At 41.6% G+C, this 17,890-nt stretch overlaps 1 protein-coding gene across 1 annotated transcript in view; it reads right to left on the bottom strand.

Moving 5' to 3' along the window:
* Positions 1–17,890, bottom strand: part of col6a4a (collagen, type VI, alpha 4a) — a 72,833-nt gene that overhangs the window by 18,844 nt on the left and 36,099 nt on the right. Inside the window, exons 17-26 of the mRNA XM_071898895.2 lie at positions 17,808–17,879; positions 16,421–16,447; positions 16,222–16,266; positions 13,805–13,858; positions 12,881–12,943; positions 8,573–8,638; positions 7,886–7,939; positions 6,240–6,275; positions 6,057–6,119; positions 2,566–2,628 (exon numbers count right to left, since the gene is read on the bottom strand). Of these exons, the coding sequence (XP_071754996.2) occupies positions 2,566–2,628; positions 6,057–6,119; positions 6,240–6,275; positions 7,886–7,939; positions 8,573–8,638; positions 12,881–12,943; positions 13,805–13,858; positions 16,222–16,266; positions 16,421–16,447; positions 17,808–17,879 (543 nt within the window). The remainder of the gene's footprint in view (positions 1–2,565; positions 2,629–6,056; positions 6,120–6,239; positions 6,276–7,885; positions 7,940–8,572; positions 8,639–12,880; positions 12,944–13,804; positions 13,859–16,221; positions 16,267–16,420; positions 16,448–17,807; positions 17,880–17,890) is intronic.

The raw sequence follows: 17,890 nt of genomic DNA, 5'->3' as shown, positions 1-17,890 counted from the left end.
GTTCCTCAGTCCAGGTCCAGAGTGTGATGATGTAACGATGTTTTCTCTGCTGTGGCTGCTGTGCCGAGGCGTTGTTTAACTGCAGACAGCCACACTGTGATCACGGAGCTGTTTATGTGCATTTGAATGGAAGTTGGTTTGCCAGTTGGTAGGCAGTTTAGGGAGCACATTACGAGAAATTAACCATTTGAGTTGATGATGTCATCCCAGCATGTTTTTATAAATGACACCCAGTACAGTTAATGATTTCCTCGCTCTACTCATAAATAATGGCGGTGGCTTGGCGTGGCCAGCGGGTAAATGGAGCAGAACAAAACACCGTAATTATAACCATAAACACAACCAGCTGTTTTGATCCAAAATCAGATCGCCACCAACTGAAAAAATCTTAGAAAAGAAGAAAAATAGAAGAAAAAAAATACTAATTTGCGCAGATGAGATAAAAGGGACAAAATGTCAACCTGAAAATAAATGAACGACTGCTGGCCTGAAAGCAAAATCACCATATTTTATGACCTAATTAGTTGTATTTTCTAGATTTTGTAAATGAAGTGTTTCAAAATCATGTTATCTGTTTACATTGGGGAATATTTCTTTCCCAAATGAGTCTTTTGGAATGAAACTTTTTAGCTATTAAAAAATCAACAATCATCGTTGAGTCCCTGAGTTATCGCCTCCAGATGACTGACACTGATTTGTCCCTGACAATATTTCAACCTCCATGTTGGACTCATAAATAATGATGAGTGGATCCAAACACCATATGGATTGGACTCAATAACTATAAAACAACTATAATCAGAACCACCTAGAATTCATACAAATAACCTCAATAATGTCTACAAACTTGACTTAACGTACAGGAGTGACTTTCTGATGCTGCTGTGTCCGACCTGCTGACCAGTTCACTCATTTTTTTTTTTATAACAGTTATTACTGAATAAGAGTTACTGAGAATCCTTTCTGACTCATCCCTGATAATTCAAACCTGGAAGCAACAGAAGACTCCCAGACTTCAGTTGACTTCAGCTGTCAGAACCGCCAAGATTTTCTGACATGTTGTGGTTAAGGCGTCAAACTTATGACAACCGCAAATTTGCAAACACTTCACACACGTTAGCGGAGCAGAGCAAAATATCGGCAGACCTGGGAGCGTTTCCAGCCGTGGATATCAGTCCAGAAATACAGAAAATGCATCAATATTTACTGAAGGCAGTTACAGGGTTCAGTCTGGGAGTGAAGCTCTGAGATACTGAGCAGCACATCTCCCACATTCCAGCTGACAAAACTGTGATGGACTTTCTGTCTTTTTTTTTTTTTAAATGTTTAACCCCAAACAGTTCTTTTACAAAGAAAACAAAATGACTACAAAACAAGCATCAAGTAACATTCAAAGATCAGGAATATGTGGAGAACTCAATTTTGCTCACAAAAAAAGGCTGTGTGTCACTTCACACAGGTAGACTTCATGTCCTGTTTTATTGTCTATATATTCATTTTGGGAGAAAACTGATCACGTGAAATTCATCATTCAATATCGCTAGAATATGAAGAATCCAGTCCTGTTCTCATTTAGTCAATCGAGAAATTCAGTTCCCCGCTATCCTTTAAAAAGTACCATCATTTGGTTTAATGTTGCACTTTCTATCAGTGAAACAAGCTCTCACTTTATTTTTTAAATGCTGGAGATGTCACTGGGAGTCATATTTCTTGTACTGCCGTTGTCATGTGATAACCTTGTAATTTTCATGTTTTAGAGAAAAAAAACTGCGGCAACTTTGTCTTTAAACCAAGGTGCATGAACAAGAAATAACTGAAAAAAGGAAAAAAAAGCAGCTACTCTTGGAGGCTGATTCACCTGTGGAGCCTCTTCAGACAGGTATTTAAGCTCCACTGTTCTTTTTCCATGTAACCCTGATGAAGGCATGTTGCCGAAATGCGTTGGTTTTTACTGCATCAATAGAAGTTTTTCAAAGAGCATCCATCAGCCTCCAAGAGCAGCTGAATTTCTTCCCTTTCTGATTTTCATGTTTTCACTTGAATTGAACACTGCAAAAAATGACAAGCTGTCCGGTGATTTTATCTTGTTTCCAGACCTATCAAGCTTATTTCATGATATTTTTAGTCAAATTCTCTCACTGCACTGGCAGATAATCTTGCTGGTTTCAATAAATTTCACTTGATTCATGCCAATATGACTTCTTTCAAGGAATCATCATAAAACAATGAAGAAAACCTGGAAACAAGAATCTTTCTCCAAGACAATTTCACTTTTACCAAGAAAATGTCCTGATGAAACAGTGACATTCTCCTGGGGAAAAAAGTCAAATTTAAATTAAAATTATCTGCCGGTGCATTAAGATGATTTCACTGAAAAAAACCTGAAATAAGCTTAATAAGTCTGGATACAGGATGACATTTTAGCAGTGAGGGATCAGAACTCTTCGACCTTCAGCTTTCCAGAACCCTAAAACACACGCTGGCCAAGATAGAAGCAAGAAAAACTAAGAAGTTCAAGTCAGTCAGAGTCTCGTGCAGAGCAGTGAGTGTTGAGGTTGTACTGACCTGAGGTCCAGGCAGGCCGATGGTTCCTCTGGGTCCAGGTTCACCTCCGTCCCCTCTCGGTCCCTACACAGACGACAGGGACAGGGTCAGACTCATAGGCCCGATCCCAGTGTCCGCACTCACTGCCTCACGGACTTTGAGGCGCGTTAACGATAAGTTCGCCAGCTTTTATGGCGTTTAGGTCCCAGTGAAAAACCAGCAAGCGCGCGAGGCTCTGATGCGGACTTTTCTCTCCGAGTCCACGTCGGCAGACTTTTCTGAGGAACTTGCCCACAATTCATAGCGTTTGTGACGTTAATATCAATGTATCAATAAAAAAATAAATAAATAAAAAAAAACACAATTCAGGGTAATAATGCTGTTTAGACAAAAACACAAGCAAAGAGTAAATTACAAACTGATTAATTAACGGGAGATAGTGAGGTCTGCCGTCGTCAAGGCAACAGGTGATGCCACAAAGTGCTGTCCCATTCCTCATGAACCATTTCCAGCCTCAGGATTTCTCCACTCAGGCACTACAGCTGCACACAGGTGACGTCAGTGAGGTCCGTGAGGGCTCAGTGCTTAGTCCAGGACACATCTCCAACTCTCCAAATGTGATCACAATGATATGGTTTCTTTTCTGTTGCCCCTTAACTTTTATTATTAGTATTGCACATAAGTCATTATAAAACACCATAGGGAACACTATAAGCATATATGAATGCATTGTAACCATCAGAACTAGAACATGATCAAGCAATCTGATTGGTCAAAGACACGCCCACACTGTGCTGATAATCCCCATTGGTTTGTTGGCCGCCATGCCAACAGATTTTAGAAGTTCCAAAATGTTTCCAAATGTTTTGAAGGGGCAGCTCGCTCTGCAACAAACTGCGAAACAGGAGAAAGGCTTAATGCGAAACAGAAATGTCGTTTTCATCGACATCAATCTTTCTCTCTTTTTCTCTGTTCTCTTTTTATCCAAGAACCCCACAGAGGCACAGACATGCGAACACCCACACACACACACACACACTAATGTGTTTTTCCCACTTAGTGGGAATCAGCTGTTCTCCAGAATTTCCATGGAAGTTCCCCCAGCAGCCAAACCGTTCACCAGACCAGCCAGATCTCCAGATCCAGACCTGAGGGACTCCACAGGCCTCTGACCTCACTGCTGACTCCACAGCTCTACAGCACGATTCATGTCCCTTGTTGCTCTGTACAGCACTTTGAGACAAACCCCTTTTTATGTTTGCCAGACGGACAAGCGTCTCCATGAGCTCATGGTGTCTCAGAGCCTGTAGGATTTTCATCCGGTCCTTGTTGAACTGCCATGTCTGAACGGCCTTTACAGACCAGCTGACGCTCCTGATGATGCTTGTTTTCACTACAGTTGCATTGGAAGATTTTTCCATTTCACATTTCTCTGATTGCTTATGGAGGCGTTTGGCTGGCTAATAGAACATTAAAGTTGTCTGCAGCCTGTTGCACCAGCTGAATGTGCATGCAGTGTGCAGTTAGTTTGACATTTGACTAGTAGAGCATAAAGCGACTACTAACCAAAACCCTGTCACAGTGACGTTTTCACCTCCTGCAGCCGATGTGTGAGCCAAAATAAATTTCTCCTTCCCAGGTAGCTTCGGTTAATATTAACTAACTTGTGCAATAGCTAAAGAGAGGAAGAAGAAACTAATTTAACATTACCAAACATCATCTAGCATTATCTAGCACAGTATGAAGACACATTTGTAGTTTGCCTCCCATACCCACTACAGCCACATCTAACTAGATCCTACCACTGAAACAATAGTGGCATCTAGTGGTGAAACAGGGTGAAAGCTAGTTATACCTAATCTCACTATAACACGGTGAAAAAATGAAAAATGTTATTTTATTGTAAGTAGTAAAACTTGAAGTTTGGTTCTTATCAGTTCAGCGATTTAATTTCATGTTGCCGACATAAACCGCTCTGTATTTGTTCCTCTGGTTCTTGGGTCTATCAAATCAATGCTCCAAGCTAACAGCTATTTTACAGAAGACTCTAGCTTAGTAGGGGGTCGGTGTCAGTTTTCATTTGTAACTTCTGTCTACATTGGAACTATTTCATTTGGTGCAACCGTTAAAATTTCAGTAACGTGTCAACTTGGACCTAGTGAGAATTTACGCTGAAACTTTGAAACGTTTGAACTGAGGTATGCAACTTTCTTCTAGTGTTATTTAGTGAAAATGTCACACTGCTGTGTTTTGCGTAAAAGATTTTAATTAAAGCTACATTAAGCGATTTTTTCTGACCACTAGAGGGCGACAGAAACGCAACACATTTGTAAACACACACAGCAAACCTGCTGGGCTACAGAAGCCCTTTAGGACAAACCGTGCATAAAGGCTAATGGTTGTTATTGTATACTTTCAAATTCTTGCTCATTTCTCCAAAGTTTCCTACAGACGCTAACTATATCTGGTGCCACAGGCTGCTGGTTTCCTAATGAGGTAAGTTGTGTTATTTTACAACATTACATTGTTTGTTTTAGGTTTTGCATATTGGTTGTTGGACTTCTTCAGTGTTAGTGGGCTTAGTCCTTTGTTAAGGACGTAACATTAGCATAGTAAGCTTTGCTAAGTTTAGGCCGATGCTAGCAGTAACATTAGATGTTAAGTTGTAGCAGTGAGCTTTGTACTTTGGTTTGTAAGTATTCAGCTTGGTTAGCGTCACCATGCTAGCTGTCTCGGCTTTGTTGTAATTTAGACGGCTTGTTAGGCAGCTAGCATGTAACTAACGCTAAGCTAGCTTTCACTTCTTAAAAACACTTTTTACTTGATTTATTTGACTTAATTTGAGTCTTAACTTGTAACTTGTCCAAAAAGCACATGTGCTTTAAATTCACATATGGATTTTCACGTGACTTTTTTGTAAGGGGAACTTCACATGTTACCTCCCCAATAGTTTTATCCATTTTATTTTGATGTAGATAGGTGGATTAAAACTGCATTTATGAAAAATGCATATGTCTAAAATTTACTTTAATAAAATCATTTGGTTGCTGCTTGGCAGTTCACGGAGTAACATCTTGCAGCAGTGAAGCGTGTCAAGATCACAGTCTGTCAGAGAACTTGAATTAAAATGAAATCTCTTCATTTAATTTTGGTCAGAGACATAAACCTCTGAAGAGCCGGTAAGCCCTCAGCTCAACTTGTTTCCCATCATGCATGAAGCCTCAGTATTTAACCATCATCCAATGTGTTTGACAAGGCGCTGGCAGGTCCGACTTCTCTCAGACACAGCTATTGAAATCAGCTGCTGTGCTGTTTGGTGGAATAGAAAACCTGCAGACTCTTCCATGTAAAGTCCCGGAGCGGCTGGACTCACAGGAACTCTGTGTCTGACTGATGAAGTGTGCGGCCAAACTACACTGTTTATGCTTTGTACTGTTTTTTGTTTTTTTTTATCTCAGTTTATCTTTTCAGCGCTGGATGGAAGCCTCTGGCAGGACGTCCTGTTCAGTTACCTGGGGCCCTGAGGGACCGGGGGTCCCTGGGACTCCTGCAGCGCCTGGCTGTCCGTTCGTACCCTGCAGAAACACACACACACACACACACACACACACACACACACAGTCACATTGAGTGTTTACAAGGCAGGGTGTGTAGACTGACCAGCTCCAGCTCCAGAGTGTTATTTGATTTCGTACCTTCTGACCCGGCGGCCCTCTTCTTCCATCTGGACCCTACAGAGCAGAACCACAGCACAGTTACATTCCTTTTGTTATATTTATTATGAATATTATTAATTATTACATTATTAAGAGGCAGTTCTGTTCCTCTGTTCCTCAACTGTACAGCCCACATCAGTCTCACAACACAGCCATGCACAATACACAAAACGTATTACAATGCACATGATTTCTCTGGCATAATCATGGAGTACATTTATCTACAAAATGGATAGCCAGTACCCAACAAACACACCTGTATCTCCATTCCTTTTGGTGGAAGAGTAACATTTAATGATTATTAATTGAAAGATTAAATAATTATTTCAGTCTTCACTTGTCGTCACACAAAACATCACCTGTTAGCTCTTGTAAAATCACCATAAAATCACCTGGCCTGTTGCTCAATACAGTTCTGGTTCTAAAATGCTTTATTATACATTATTTGCTTTATTTCTCTGCTGAGTGAAATCAGATGTCATTATTTTATTTTCTATATTCTATTACATTTCATTATATTAATCCCTATTCTATTCTATTCTATTTTAAAATGATTTAATAATAGGTAACATTTGTACATGCCATTTGCTTTTCTAAATAGAATCAGACTCTGCTCACTCAATTTTTCTGATGAAAATCACCCTGAAAATGATCATAAACTAGAAGAAATCTACCTCATGAGTAAGTTTTCCTTTCCCATTCCGTTATTTGATACCGTAAACTAAACTCTGAATCCAGAGTCCAGTCCAGTCCGGACAGCCTAGGTGTTTTAGCCGGCAGCCGCAGTGGGATTTGAACCTGCGTCTCCAACACATGAAGCCGATCAGCTGTTCCTCACGGCAGCCTGGTGACATGTGGTCGTTTCACAGCCAGCAGACCTTTCTGTGTTAAACACCGTGTTTCCTCTCTGTCTGTGCTACCTACAGCCTCCGTCTGGCCACAGCGCCGGCGGTTTGTCCACACCGCTGATCTCTGCTGATCTCCGCTGAACATCAAACACAAATTCCTTGCTTCAACATCAGCTTTCACTGCTGATTCTGCTGGAAGCAATTAACGACTTCAAGTAGTTTACGTATCGGCAAATACTGTCATTTCTTTACTTGTACTGAACAATACAGACTTACTGTAAGCCCTGTTCGCACAGAGCTAGTATTCTGTGGGACTTCATGAAATTAACAAATGAAGCTCCAAACTAGTCGAGTAAATCCAGCGCCAAAATGAAAGTTGAGATGACATCTGTACTTTTGTGAAATCAGGACCTAAATATATTTCTCTGTGACATAGTATCTTGTTGTAAAAACGTTGAACTTGGCCTCCTCCTGCATGTCTGTCCATCGAATGCTTCCTACTAGCAGCTACTAGTAGAGATTTTAGTGGGTGAAATTCTCCTGTACCAACACCAACAGCATATTTTACCCCAGTATCAGACAGACACTGGTACCGATGCAGTGCCGGTGTGTTCCGGACAAGGATCTCATCGTTTTTGTTTCACGTACGGCTGTCTGGTTTTAAAACAACAGTACAGAAGTAGACTGAATGCACCGTAGCTGTGTTTAAACCCTGTGGTGAACGCTGTGATACTTTAATACAGATATAATAGGTAAAGGTAAAAGGTAAAATCTCACCGGGTTTCCAACAACTCCACTATCAGCCTGAAGCCCGTCCTCACCTGGTTCTCCCTGTGTGTGTGTGTGTGTGTGTGTGTGTGAGTGTGAGTGAGAGAGAGAGAGAGAGAGAGATTGAATGAAAAAATGAGAGAAAAGAAGAAAAAAACAAACACTATTCACTTTTACTGAGAATGTTACTGACTCAGCTGCTCTCTGTTTCCAGCTGCTTGCTACAGATTTACACTTTATTAACTAACACAGTTCTACATGTTCCTCCATCATGGAGACTCAGCTGCTGGGAGCAGATTTTGTAAAGCAATCAGCTGTTAGGCATTGGCTTGTATTGGTTGCTTTTAGTTAAATCTTAACTACAACCCTCAAGTATAAGGGGTGTGAACATTTACGCAGCCAAGATGTTTTAGTTTTCCATTTTTAATACATTGTCAGAAATGTGCAGGATTTTGTTTCTCCTTTGATTTTGCAGGTTAATACTCTTTCTGCAAATGAAAGTGAAAAAACCTAAAGAGATTTCTTATCCTCAAGGCAATAAAAACTAGAACATTTGAATCAGTGTGTAGACTTTTCATATCTATGGTAACCGTTCCAAACCCTGAGGTCGTGATTTATTACTGCTGCGTCCTAACAGCCCAGCCTTGTACAGTTCTGGCATCTCTCCTCCGGACACCAGGCGGCCATGTTTCCTACCGGTAAGCCTGGGTTCCCGAGGTCTCCTTTGGGTCCCGGGACGGTGTTGTCGGCACCCGGTTCCCCCTATCAAACAACACACAATAGGCAAGAGTCTTACTGCAGCTGTTCTTAGTGAAAACGGAAAAATAAACTTCAGATATTGTTTGGTGAAGGTATGTCAGTTCTCTAGACTCGAGCGTACAGCTGTGCTCCAGCTGTGTTTGGCCTCACCGCCGCTCAACACAACACACAGAGCTGAGACTCCATTTACTGAAACTGAAGCCATTGTCTAATGTGGTCCGCTGCCTGTGGTCCGCTCACTGTAGAAGTGATGGGAGGACAGAGGCTGGCTGTGCAGCAGGTCAGAACAGGATGAATAGCAAGTGTGTCTGTGTGATGGGTGTGGAGGGTTTGGTTGATGAGCTTTTAACAGTTGGAAAGTTGTTTGTTTGTCTGTTTGTTCGCAAGATATCTCAGAAAGTAACAAACAGTTTTGGCTGAAATTTGGTGGACAGATCGCTCTTGGCCCAAGTTTGATTTTGCTGGTGATCGATAATATAAAACCTCCTTGGTGGAGATCCGGATCTATGATTTCCACCATTAGACAGTTTTCTGTTTGTTACCATTAGGGATGCCCCGATAACGTTTTTTTGACGTCGATCGTCTATGAGCCATATCTGCCGATACCAATCGGCCATAGATAGTTTTTTTGTTTTGTTATAGCAGCTGGTATAGCAGTATTATAAGTCAGTTTCCATTTAACATACATTTCATCCATCAAATTGAGTCCTGGTTAAAAAGTATCCACATTTTCTTTTTTTCTACCTCAATATTTACTTGATCATTATGTAAACCATGTGTTCTAGGTAGCGCAACATGATTTAGTGAAATAACTGAAGCACAAGACTCAGACTGTTGCCACTTGCCTGTGTTGTTGAGTTGAGTTAAATAAAAGGAGACGCCCTCCGAAGATATATATCCGTTTCAGTCTTTGTTTTTGTATACGTGAATGTTCTTAAGAGAGAGAGAAATGAGACTTTTCAGTTGCCTCTCTCCTGTTCGGGTCTCGACCGTCGTCCGGTACGAGCGGACAGCGGTGCAGAGATGAATTGATGCATTAAATAAGCAGAGAATTACAGTTTTTTCTGATTGCTTAGGCACTATCTTTGAAACTATAGGCTATTTTTGCAAAACTCTACACACTAACCACAAAACCTTTACACCAAACCAGCAAAACATTATACATCTCTTGCAAAAGTAAACAATTGTTGCAAAACTCTTCAAACTCTTTTAAAACATTGTGTTTTTGCGTCAATACAGTACACACAAACCATCATTTGAATAAGCACACGAAGCACCAACTACGCACTGATAGTATAAATGAAAAACACTTGTGGCTTTTTCTGTGTGCGGGGCATAGCAGTTTGCAATACTGTAAAGTTTTGTCATACATGTAGTAAGCACACATACAAAGAAGGGGAAAAAGTGTTTTTTTTTTTCTTACAGTAAGAAAAAAAACAAAAAACTTTTTCCCCTTATTTGTATTGATAGTGTGTTATGTTCAGAATACACATCCATACTTTACACATTTGGATACCTGTGTGTATGTGTGTTTACTACATGTATGACAAAACTTTACAGTACAGTAAACAGTACTGTAAAAACAGTACTTTAAAATACAGTAAATGAGGGGAAGTAGCGGGCGTGACGGACTGTGACGTTATTGGTTGTCCATGAAGATTTGTGTTTTTAATTAACATGTAGCCTAAAGAAATATGAATTCAAGAATTTCAAGAAGAGAAATGGCTCACGTGTTTTGCGTCATCGATCGGTTTTTGCAATCGGCGACTATAAAGCATTATTCGAATTCTCCGATCTCATATTTATACTGAATATCGGCCGATTCAGATTGCTGGCCGATCGATCGCGGCATCCCTAGTCACCATAACCATGATGCTGCGTTCAAGTGCTGGTGGGAAAGTGTGACATCCAGGACTTCCAAGTTGGCTGCTAAAGTGGAAGCAGCTTGGTTGATGTGTCTTTCGAACTGGGAAGCTTTAATTCTCCTCCATCTTGCACTTGTTAGGCCGAACTATTGTTCATCAAACTAAATCGCATCAGTAGAGAAACAAGAAAGTGCAGAAATCTGATTGGCTGTTGATTTCTCTGACCTTAACAAAGTTGTTTTATTTGTCCAACCTTTAGCTGAAAATGCTGTGTCCAATTCCTGTTTTTGTCACAGAATCCAATTCATAGTGAAGGAACATAATCTTCACAATAATTTGTGTCCACAGCACTTAATCAGCATTTCAGACTTCATGCTCATTTCACAAAATTTGATGAGATCACAGTGAACCCCAGCTGCTCCAGTGGAGCTCCCAGTGGCCGGCGGCAGCAGACTGGTTGTACTGATCAGCTCCCAGTGTGAATGTGAAGCAGGGTGGAGCTGCAAAAGAGCCTGAAGCCAAGTTAAATATTCTTGGATAAATAAATAAAAATGAATAATCTGTGAGGTTTAGGTTGGGCTTTACAGTCTAATACGTGGAAATGATTCCTGCTGATTCCTGGCTTTGTACTTTGGAAAGAAAGTAACAACAAAAAGATTTGTGACTGTTTATTGAGAGGATTTTCAAACTTTGATATATTAACTTTGACTCCTTTTCTCCCTTTCTCTTCAGTTGACAATAAATCACTGAAAAAATAATATTAGTCATATCTGTATTGGCATACCTGCAAAAAATATCTGTTTTGCAAGAATGAAGAATAGCGAGCTTACTATCTCCCTGCCACCCCTTCATTTTTGAAACTCTCCAATGGGATTTTGAACAGGATTCAAGGATCCAAGAGTCATGCAGCTTCCTCGACACGTAGGCTGACAGACGATGTAAACTTTCAATTCAAGTAAAGAAAAGGAAAAACTCTGAAGCTGTTTTTTTCTGAGAGCACAGCAATATATTCTATATTCTATCTTCTGTACTGAATCTAATGGGAGGACCGAAGCCATTTGATCTGGGTTTTTTTTTTTTTTTTAGGACGTTTCACTCAAAAAAGGGAAATGAAGAATTACAGCAGCATACCAGAGCGTTTTTTTGTATAACCGCACAGCGAGAAAGACAAAGAAAGATTTACATATATATCAAGAGAGATAGAGAGACATAGAAAAACATAAAGAGAGAGGGAGGGAGGGAGAGACGTTGAATATTGTATCTCATGGCAGTAGCTATACTGCAGGCTTCAGGAATAAGATAAATGATTTCCTTTTTGGCAAAACTCTTCAGATTTTCCTACAGTGCTGGATTGTGAGAGAGAGAGAGAGAGAGAGAGAGAGAGAGAGAGAGAGAGACATTATGTCCAACACCCCAACATTTCATTTACTGACTGAGAAAGAAAAGCTCAAGATGTTATTAGAAGAAAATGAAAAAAACTATCAATCTTGCTGCAAAGTTTGTATCTAAATGTCACCAAATACAGGAGAAAATATAAATATTGAGAATGACTTTGTAAATTTTGTCTTGTCAGAAATGCTCCCCCATCCCTCCCAGTGTCCTGTATTGTTATACATTGACTTCAACTATATTGAATGTACTGAATTGCTTTTACATGCTATTGTTGATATGTGCAGAATCTGTCGAATTGTTTGTCTAGTATCCATTATTTATTTGACTTTATCCTTTGTGAATGCTTTGTCAACAGAGATCCTTTCTGTCATGATGCTAAAGCAGATTTGAATTTGAAAGAAATTTTTGAAACACAGAAGAAGAGAAAGAGATGCAGAACGAGAGAGAGAGGGAGACAGCTCCCAAATGAAAATAGTTATTTTCACAGTAACAAAAAGAACAAACTATAAGGCATTCAGTAGAGATTCTGCCGCTGAACAATTCTCCAACTTGTAAATCTGCAGCCTCCGTAGCGGTTTATGTTTGTTTTCCGGGTTTGATTTTCCCACCAAGTAGCACGTGAAAGCAACGCTGTTTAGCAGCCGAGTTGGATGTCCCAGATGTCGGATGCTGGACGTCGGACTTTCCCGTCAGCACATGAACGCAGCATGATAGTTCTGGCTAATATAAGGAAAGTCATCTAATATCGGGAAATCCCAGATCAGCACCAAAATCTGATCAGCTGATCCTTGGGCCGAGAGAGATCTGTCCACCAGATTTCAGACAAATCTGTTGCTAATTTTCTGAGAGATCTTGCCAACAGACAGAAAAGAATACATCTCTTTGGGAGTAAGAGAACGAGAGAGAGAGAGAGACAAAAAGAGAGAGAAAGTGAGAGAATGACAGAGAGAGAGAGAAAAGAGTGAGAGTAGCAGTGGTCGGGACTCACCGGGTCTCCTCTCAGTCCTCGCTGTCCTTGTAGCCCCGGCTCTCCTGTGATGCCTCTGATACCCTGAGGACGACAAGGCAACCTGTCAATCAACCAGCCGGGGGTCAGAGGTCAACGCTGTACATGGCTGAAGGGGAATACCAATCTGTTCAGCTGTGGAAAGTCTACAGACGCTTTGCTACAGACAGGGAAACTAAAACAGACTCGACTGGAGGATTAGATTCATTTAGGCTCAACTGACTGTTGTATTTCAGTTGGTCTCTGTTTGAAATAAATATATAAATAAATAAAATGAAATAAATCAATAAAAGTAATGCATATGATTTATGAATCATTTAATTCACATTCTATTTAAATTAAGTGTATGTATTATTATATTATTATTAAACTGTAAATAATATCAATAGAAATAATAATAATAATAGTAATGATAATACAGAATGATAATACAGTGTAAGAATTATTTTAATTATAATATTACTTACATTTAATTTATTGTTAATTATTTATGATTAAATTATTGTAATTGTAATTAATTGTAACTTGTTTTAAAAAAAGTGCTATATAAATAAAGTCTTACTTATTAATTTGGTCTAATTAGTCTATTTAAGTCTAATTATTCAGTATTACAATAAAAAATGGTTAAAAATTAATTAATGAAAATAAAATAACCATGATGAACAACAACGACAATAATAATAATAATGATAATAATGATAAGATGAGACTGGCAACATGCTGAGTGTCTTGTGAATTTTGTGTCATTTTGAATCCACAAGATATTTTGGCCAATGCAAAAAAAAGCCAGTTTCCTGTCCTGTTGGTTTCAGATCGCAGGATCAAATTTAATCAAAGTTGTGGTGGTGAAGAATCTTTCAGATATCAGCAGCAATAAGAAGATGATAGAAAGAGTAAAGGTTTTACTGGGTTCCCTGGGTTTCCTCTCTCTCCTGCCCCTCCGCCTTGTCCCGTCACTCCCTGCAAACACAAAACCAGCAAAACTCAGCATGGAGACCCTGACGAACCTTCACAAGCCTCCATAAACCTCCATAAACCTCCTCAAACCTCCCAAACTTCCCCCAAACCTCCCCAAACCTCCCAAACCTCCCCAAAACCTCCCAAACCTCCCAAACCTCCTCAAACCTCCCAAACCTCCCAAACCTCCCCAAACCTCCCAAACCTCCCAAACCTCCCCAAACCTCCCAAACCTCCCCAAACCTCCCAAACCTCCCAAACCTCCTCAAACCTCCCAAACCTCCTCAAACCTCCCAAACCTCCCAAACCTCCCCAAACCTCCCCAAACCTCCCAAACCTCCTCAAACCTCCCAAACCTCCTCAAACCTCCCAAACCTCCTCAAACCTCCCAAACCTCCCAAACCTCCCCCAAACCTCCCCAAACCTCCCAAACCTCCCAAACCTCCCCAAACCTCCCAAACCTCCCCAAACCTCCCAAACCTCCCCAAACCTCCCCCAAACCTCCCCAGACCTCCTAAAACCTCCCAAACCTCCCCAAACCTCCCCCAAACCTCCCCAGACCTCCTAAAACCTCCCAAACCTCCCCAAACCTCCCAAACCTCCCCAAACCTCCCCCAAACCTCCCAAACTTCCCTCAAACCTCCCCAAATCTCCCCAAACCTCCCCAAACCTCCCAAACCTCCCCAAACCTCCACAAACCTCCCCAAACCTCCCCCAAACCTCCCAAACTTCCCCCAAACCTCCCCAAACCTCCCAAACCTCCCCCAAACCTCCCAAATCTCCCAAACCTCCCCAAACTTCCCCCAAACCTCCCAAACCTCCCCCAAACTTCCCCCAAACCTCCCAAATCTCCCAAACCTCCCCAAACTTCCTCCCCCAAACCTCCACAAACCTCCCCAAACCTCCCCCAAACCTCCCAAATCTCCCAAACCTCCCCAAACGTCCTCCCCCAAATCTCCCAAATCTCCCAAACCTCCCCAAACTTCCTCCCCCAAACCTCCCAAACCTCCCCAAACTTCCTCCCCCAAACCTCCTCCCCGAAACCTCTCCAAACCCCCCAAACCTCCCAATCCTCCACAAACCTCCCCCAAACCTCCGCAAACCTCCCCAACCCTCCTCCCTGAAATCTCCCAAACCTCCCCCAAACCTCCCAAACCTCCCTAAACTTCCTCCCCCAAACCTCCACAAACCTCCTCCCCGAAACCTCTCCAAACCCCCCAAACCTCCCCAAACTTCCCCCAAACCTCCACAAACCTCCTCCCCGAAACCTCTCCAAACCCCCCAAACCTCCCCAAACTTCCCTCAAACCTCCACAAACCTCCCAAACCTCCCCAAACCTCCTCCCCCAAACCTCCACAAACCTCCTCCCCGAAACCTCTCCAAACCCCCCAAACCTCCCAAACCTCTCCAAACCCCCCAAACCTCTCCCAAACCTCCCAAACCTCCGCAAACCTCCTCCCCTAAACCTCCCCAAACCCCCCAAAACTCCCCAAACCTCCCCCAAACCTCCACAAACCTCACAAAACTCCCCAAACCGCCACAAACCTTACAAACCTCCCCCAAATCTCCCAAACCTCCCCAAACCTTCAACAACCTCCTCCCCCAAACCTCCTCAAACCTCCGAAACCTCCACAAACCTCCTAAACCTCCCAAACCTCCCAAAACCTCCCAAACCTCCCCCAAACCTCCCCAGACCTCCTAAAACCTCCCCAAATCCCCCATAAACCTCCCAAAACCAAACCAAACAGCCTGTTTCCTCAGCACATCTACACATTTCCCAGGAGAACAGGAAACAATACAGATCATCACATCAGCAAGTAGCATCATCTGAGCTTTTTTAATTAATTTCTTGTTTGTTTTTACTCTCAGAAGGAGAAACTAGAAGGCAACTTTACATCCTTCCTGTCACTTAAGTTTAAGTTAACAAACATCCCCTTAGGGTTTGGAATCAAGTCTCTATCTCCGTTAGTTTCATAGTTCTGACTATATCAGGAAAATCGTCCAGTGGCGGAAATCCCAGACCCGGATCACCACCAAAATATCATCAATTTCATGGAAATCCAATTATAGGTTTTCGAGACATCCTGCGGACAGACAGACAGACTAACAGAAGTGATAATATAACCTGTTTGACAGAGGTAAAAATTGAATTGAAGAGTTTGGTTCCCAGATATGATAATAATGATTCGAAATGAATGATTGAATTTCTTTTTTAAATGAACCAAATGATTGTATTAGTTGAAGATTAGTAGATAACTTGATCCCTTGGTTGACTAACTGATACCACTTTTACAGAATGGATCCTGCAATTTCTAGAGATATTTGATGAAGAACTTTTTTGGATATATAAACGCTGAAGTCGGTACCTGTTCTCCGTTGACTCCGTCCAGTCCGTGCTCTCCGTCGTCACCCTGCAGCGGAGGAGGGAATCAGAATCGCCACAGCTTCTCTTTTCTTTTGGATCTAGACTAAAATATTCATCCAAACATTCCTCTGTACATACAGCACATCACATTACTTCCTTGGCTAATTGGGTTTGCATTCCTGCAGGCCTGAGTCACTCACCCTGTTGCCCCGGTGGCCTCGGTAGCCCTGCAGACACACAGACAGAGCTCAGGTCACACACAGTTCAGTTCATAACACCTGAGAGTCAACTGGCAACTGAGCTGTGAGACGAGCGTGTTACAAATAAAATACATTATTATTATTATTATTAGTGGTAGTAGTAGTAGTAGTAGCAGTAGTAGCAATGGTATGAGTCATAGCAGTAATAGCAGTAATAGTGAAGGTAATAGTAAATGTATAAGTAGCGGTAATAGTAGTAGTAGTAGTAGTAGCAGTAGTTGTAGTAGTAGTAGTGAGAGTAGTAGTAGTGGTAGTAGTAGTAGTAGTAGCGTTAGTAGTGGTAGTAGTAGTGGTAGTAGTAGTAGTAGTAGTAGTGAGAGTAGTCGTATTGGTAGTAGTAGTAGTAGTAGTAGCAGTAGTAGTAGTGAGAGTAGTAGTAGTAGTATTGGTAGTAGTAGTAGTAGTGAGAGTAGTAGTAGCGTTAGTAGTAGTAATAGTCTTAGTGAGAGTAGTAGTAGTAGTAGTTGTAGTAGTAGTAGTAGTAGCGGTGGTAGTAGTGGTGGTAGTAGTAGTAGTTGTAGTAGTAGTAGTAGTAGCGGTGGTAGTAGCGGTGGTAGTAGTAGTAGTAGTAGTAGTAGTAGTAGTAGCGGTGGTAGTAGCGGTGGTAGTAGTAGTAGTAGTAGTAGTGGTAGTAGTAGCGGTGGTAGTAGTGGTGGTAGTAGTAGTAGTTGTAGTAGTAGTAGTAGTAGTAGCGGTGGTAGTAGCGGTGGTAGTAGTAGTAGTAGTAGTAGTAGTGGTGGTAGTAGCGGTGGTAGTAGTAGTAGTTGTAGTAGTAGTAGTAGTAGCGGTGGTAGTAGTGGTGGTAGTAGTAGTGGTAGTAGTAGTAGTAGTAGTAGCGGTGGTAGTAGCGGTGGTAGTAGTAGTAGTAGTAGTAGTAGTGGTGGTAGTAGCGGTGGTAGTAGTAGTAGTTGTAGTAGTAGTAGTAGTAGCGGTGGTAGTAGCGGTGGTAGTAGTAGTGGTAGTAGTAGTAGTAGTAGTAGTAGTAGTAGTAGTAGTAGTAGTAGTAGTAGCAGCGGTGGTAGTAGTGGTGGTAGTAGTAGTGGTAGTAGTAGTAGTAGTAGTAGTAGTAGTAGTAGTAGCGGTGGTAGTAGTGGTGGTAGTAGTAGTAGTTGTAGTAGTAGTAGTAGTAGTAGTAGTAGTAGTAGTAGCGGTGGTAGTAGTGGTGGTAGTAGTAGTAGTTGTAGTAGTAGTAGTAGTAGTAGTAGTAGTAGTAGCGGTGGTAGTAGTAGTAGTAGTAGTAGTAGTAGTAGTAGTAGTAGTAGTAGTAGTAGTAGCGGTGGTAGTAGCGGTGGTAGTAAGATTCCATCTGTCTACCAGTGTCCAGTACCTTATGTCCTCTGGTCCCAGGACAGCCCTGGATGCCCTGCGGTCCGCTGGGTCCGGGCAGTCCTCTGTCCCCCTGGAGACACA

The sequence above is a fragment of the Centroberyx gerrardi genome, chromosome 12, assembly GCF_048128805.1.
Source record: "Centroberyx gerrardi isolate f3 chromosome 12, fCenGer3.hap1.cur.20231027, whole genome shotgun sequence".
Taxonomy (NCBI): Eukaryota; Metazoa; Chordata; class Actinopteri; order Beryciformes; family Berycidae; genus Centroberyx; species Centroberyx gerrardi.
This window is presented reverse-complemented; position numbering and strand designations above follow the sequence as displayed.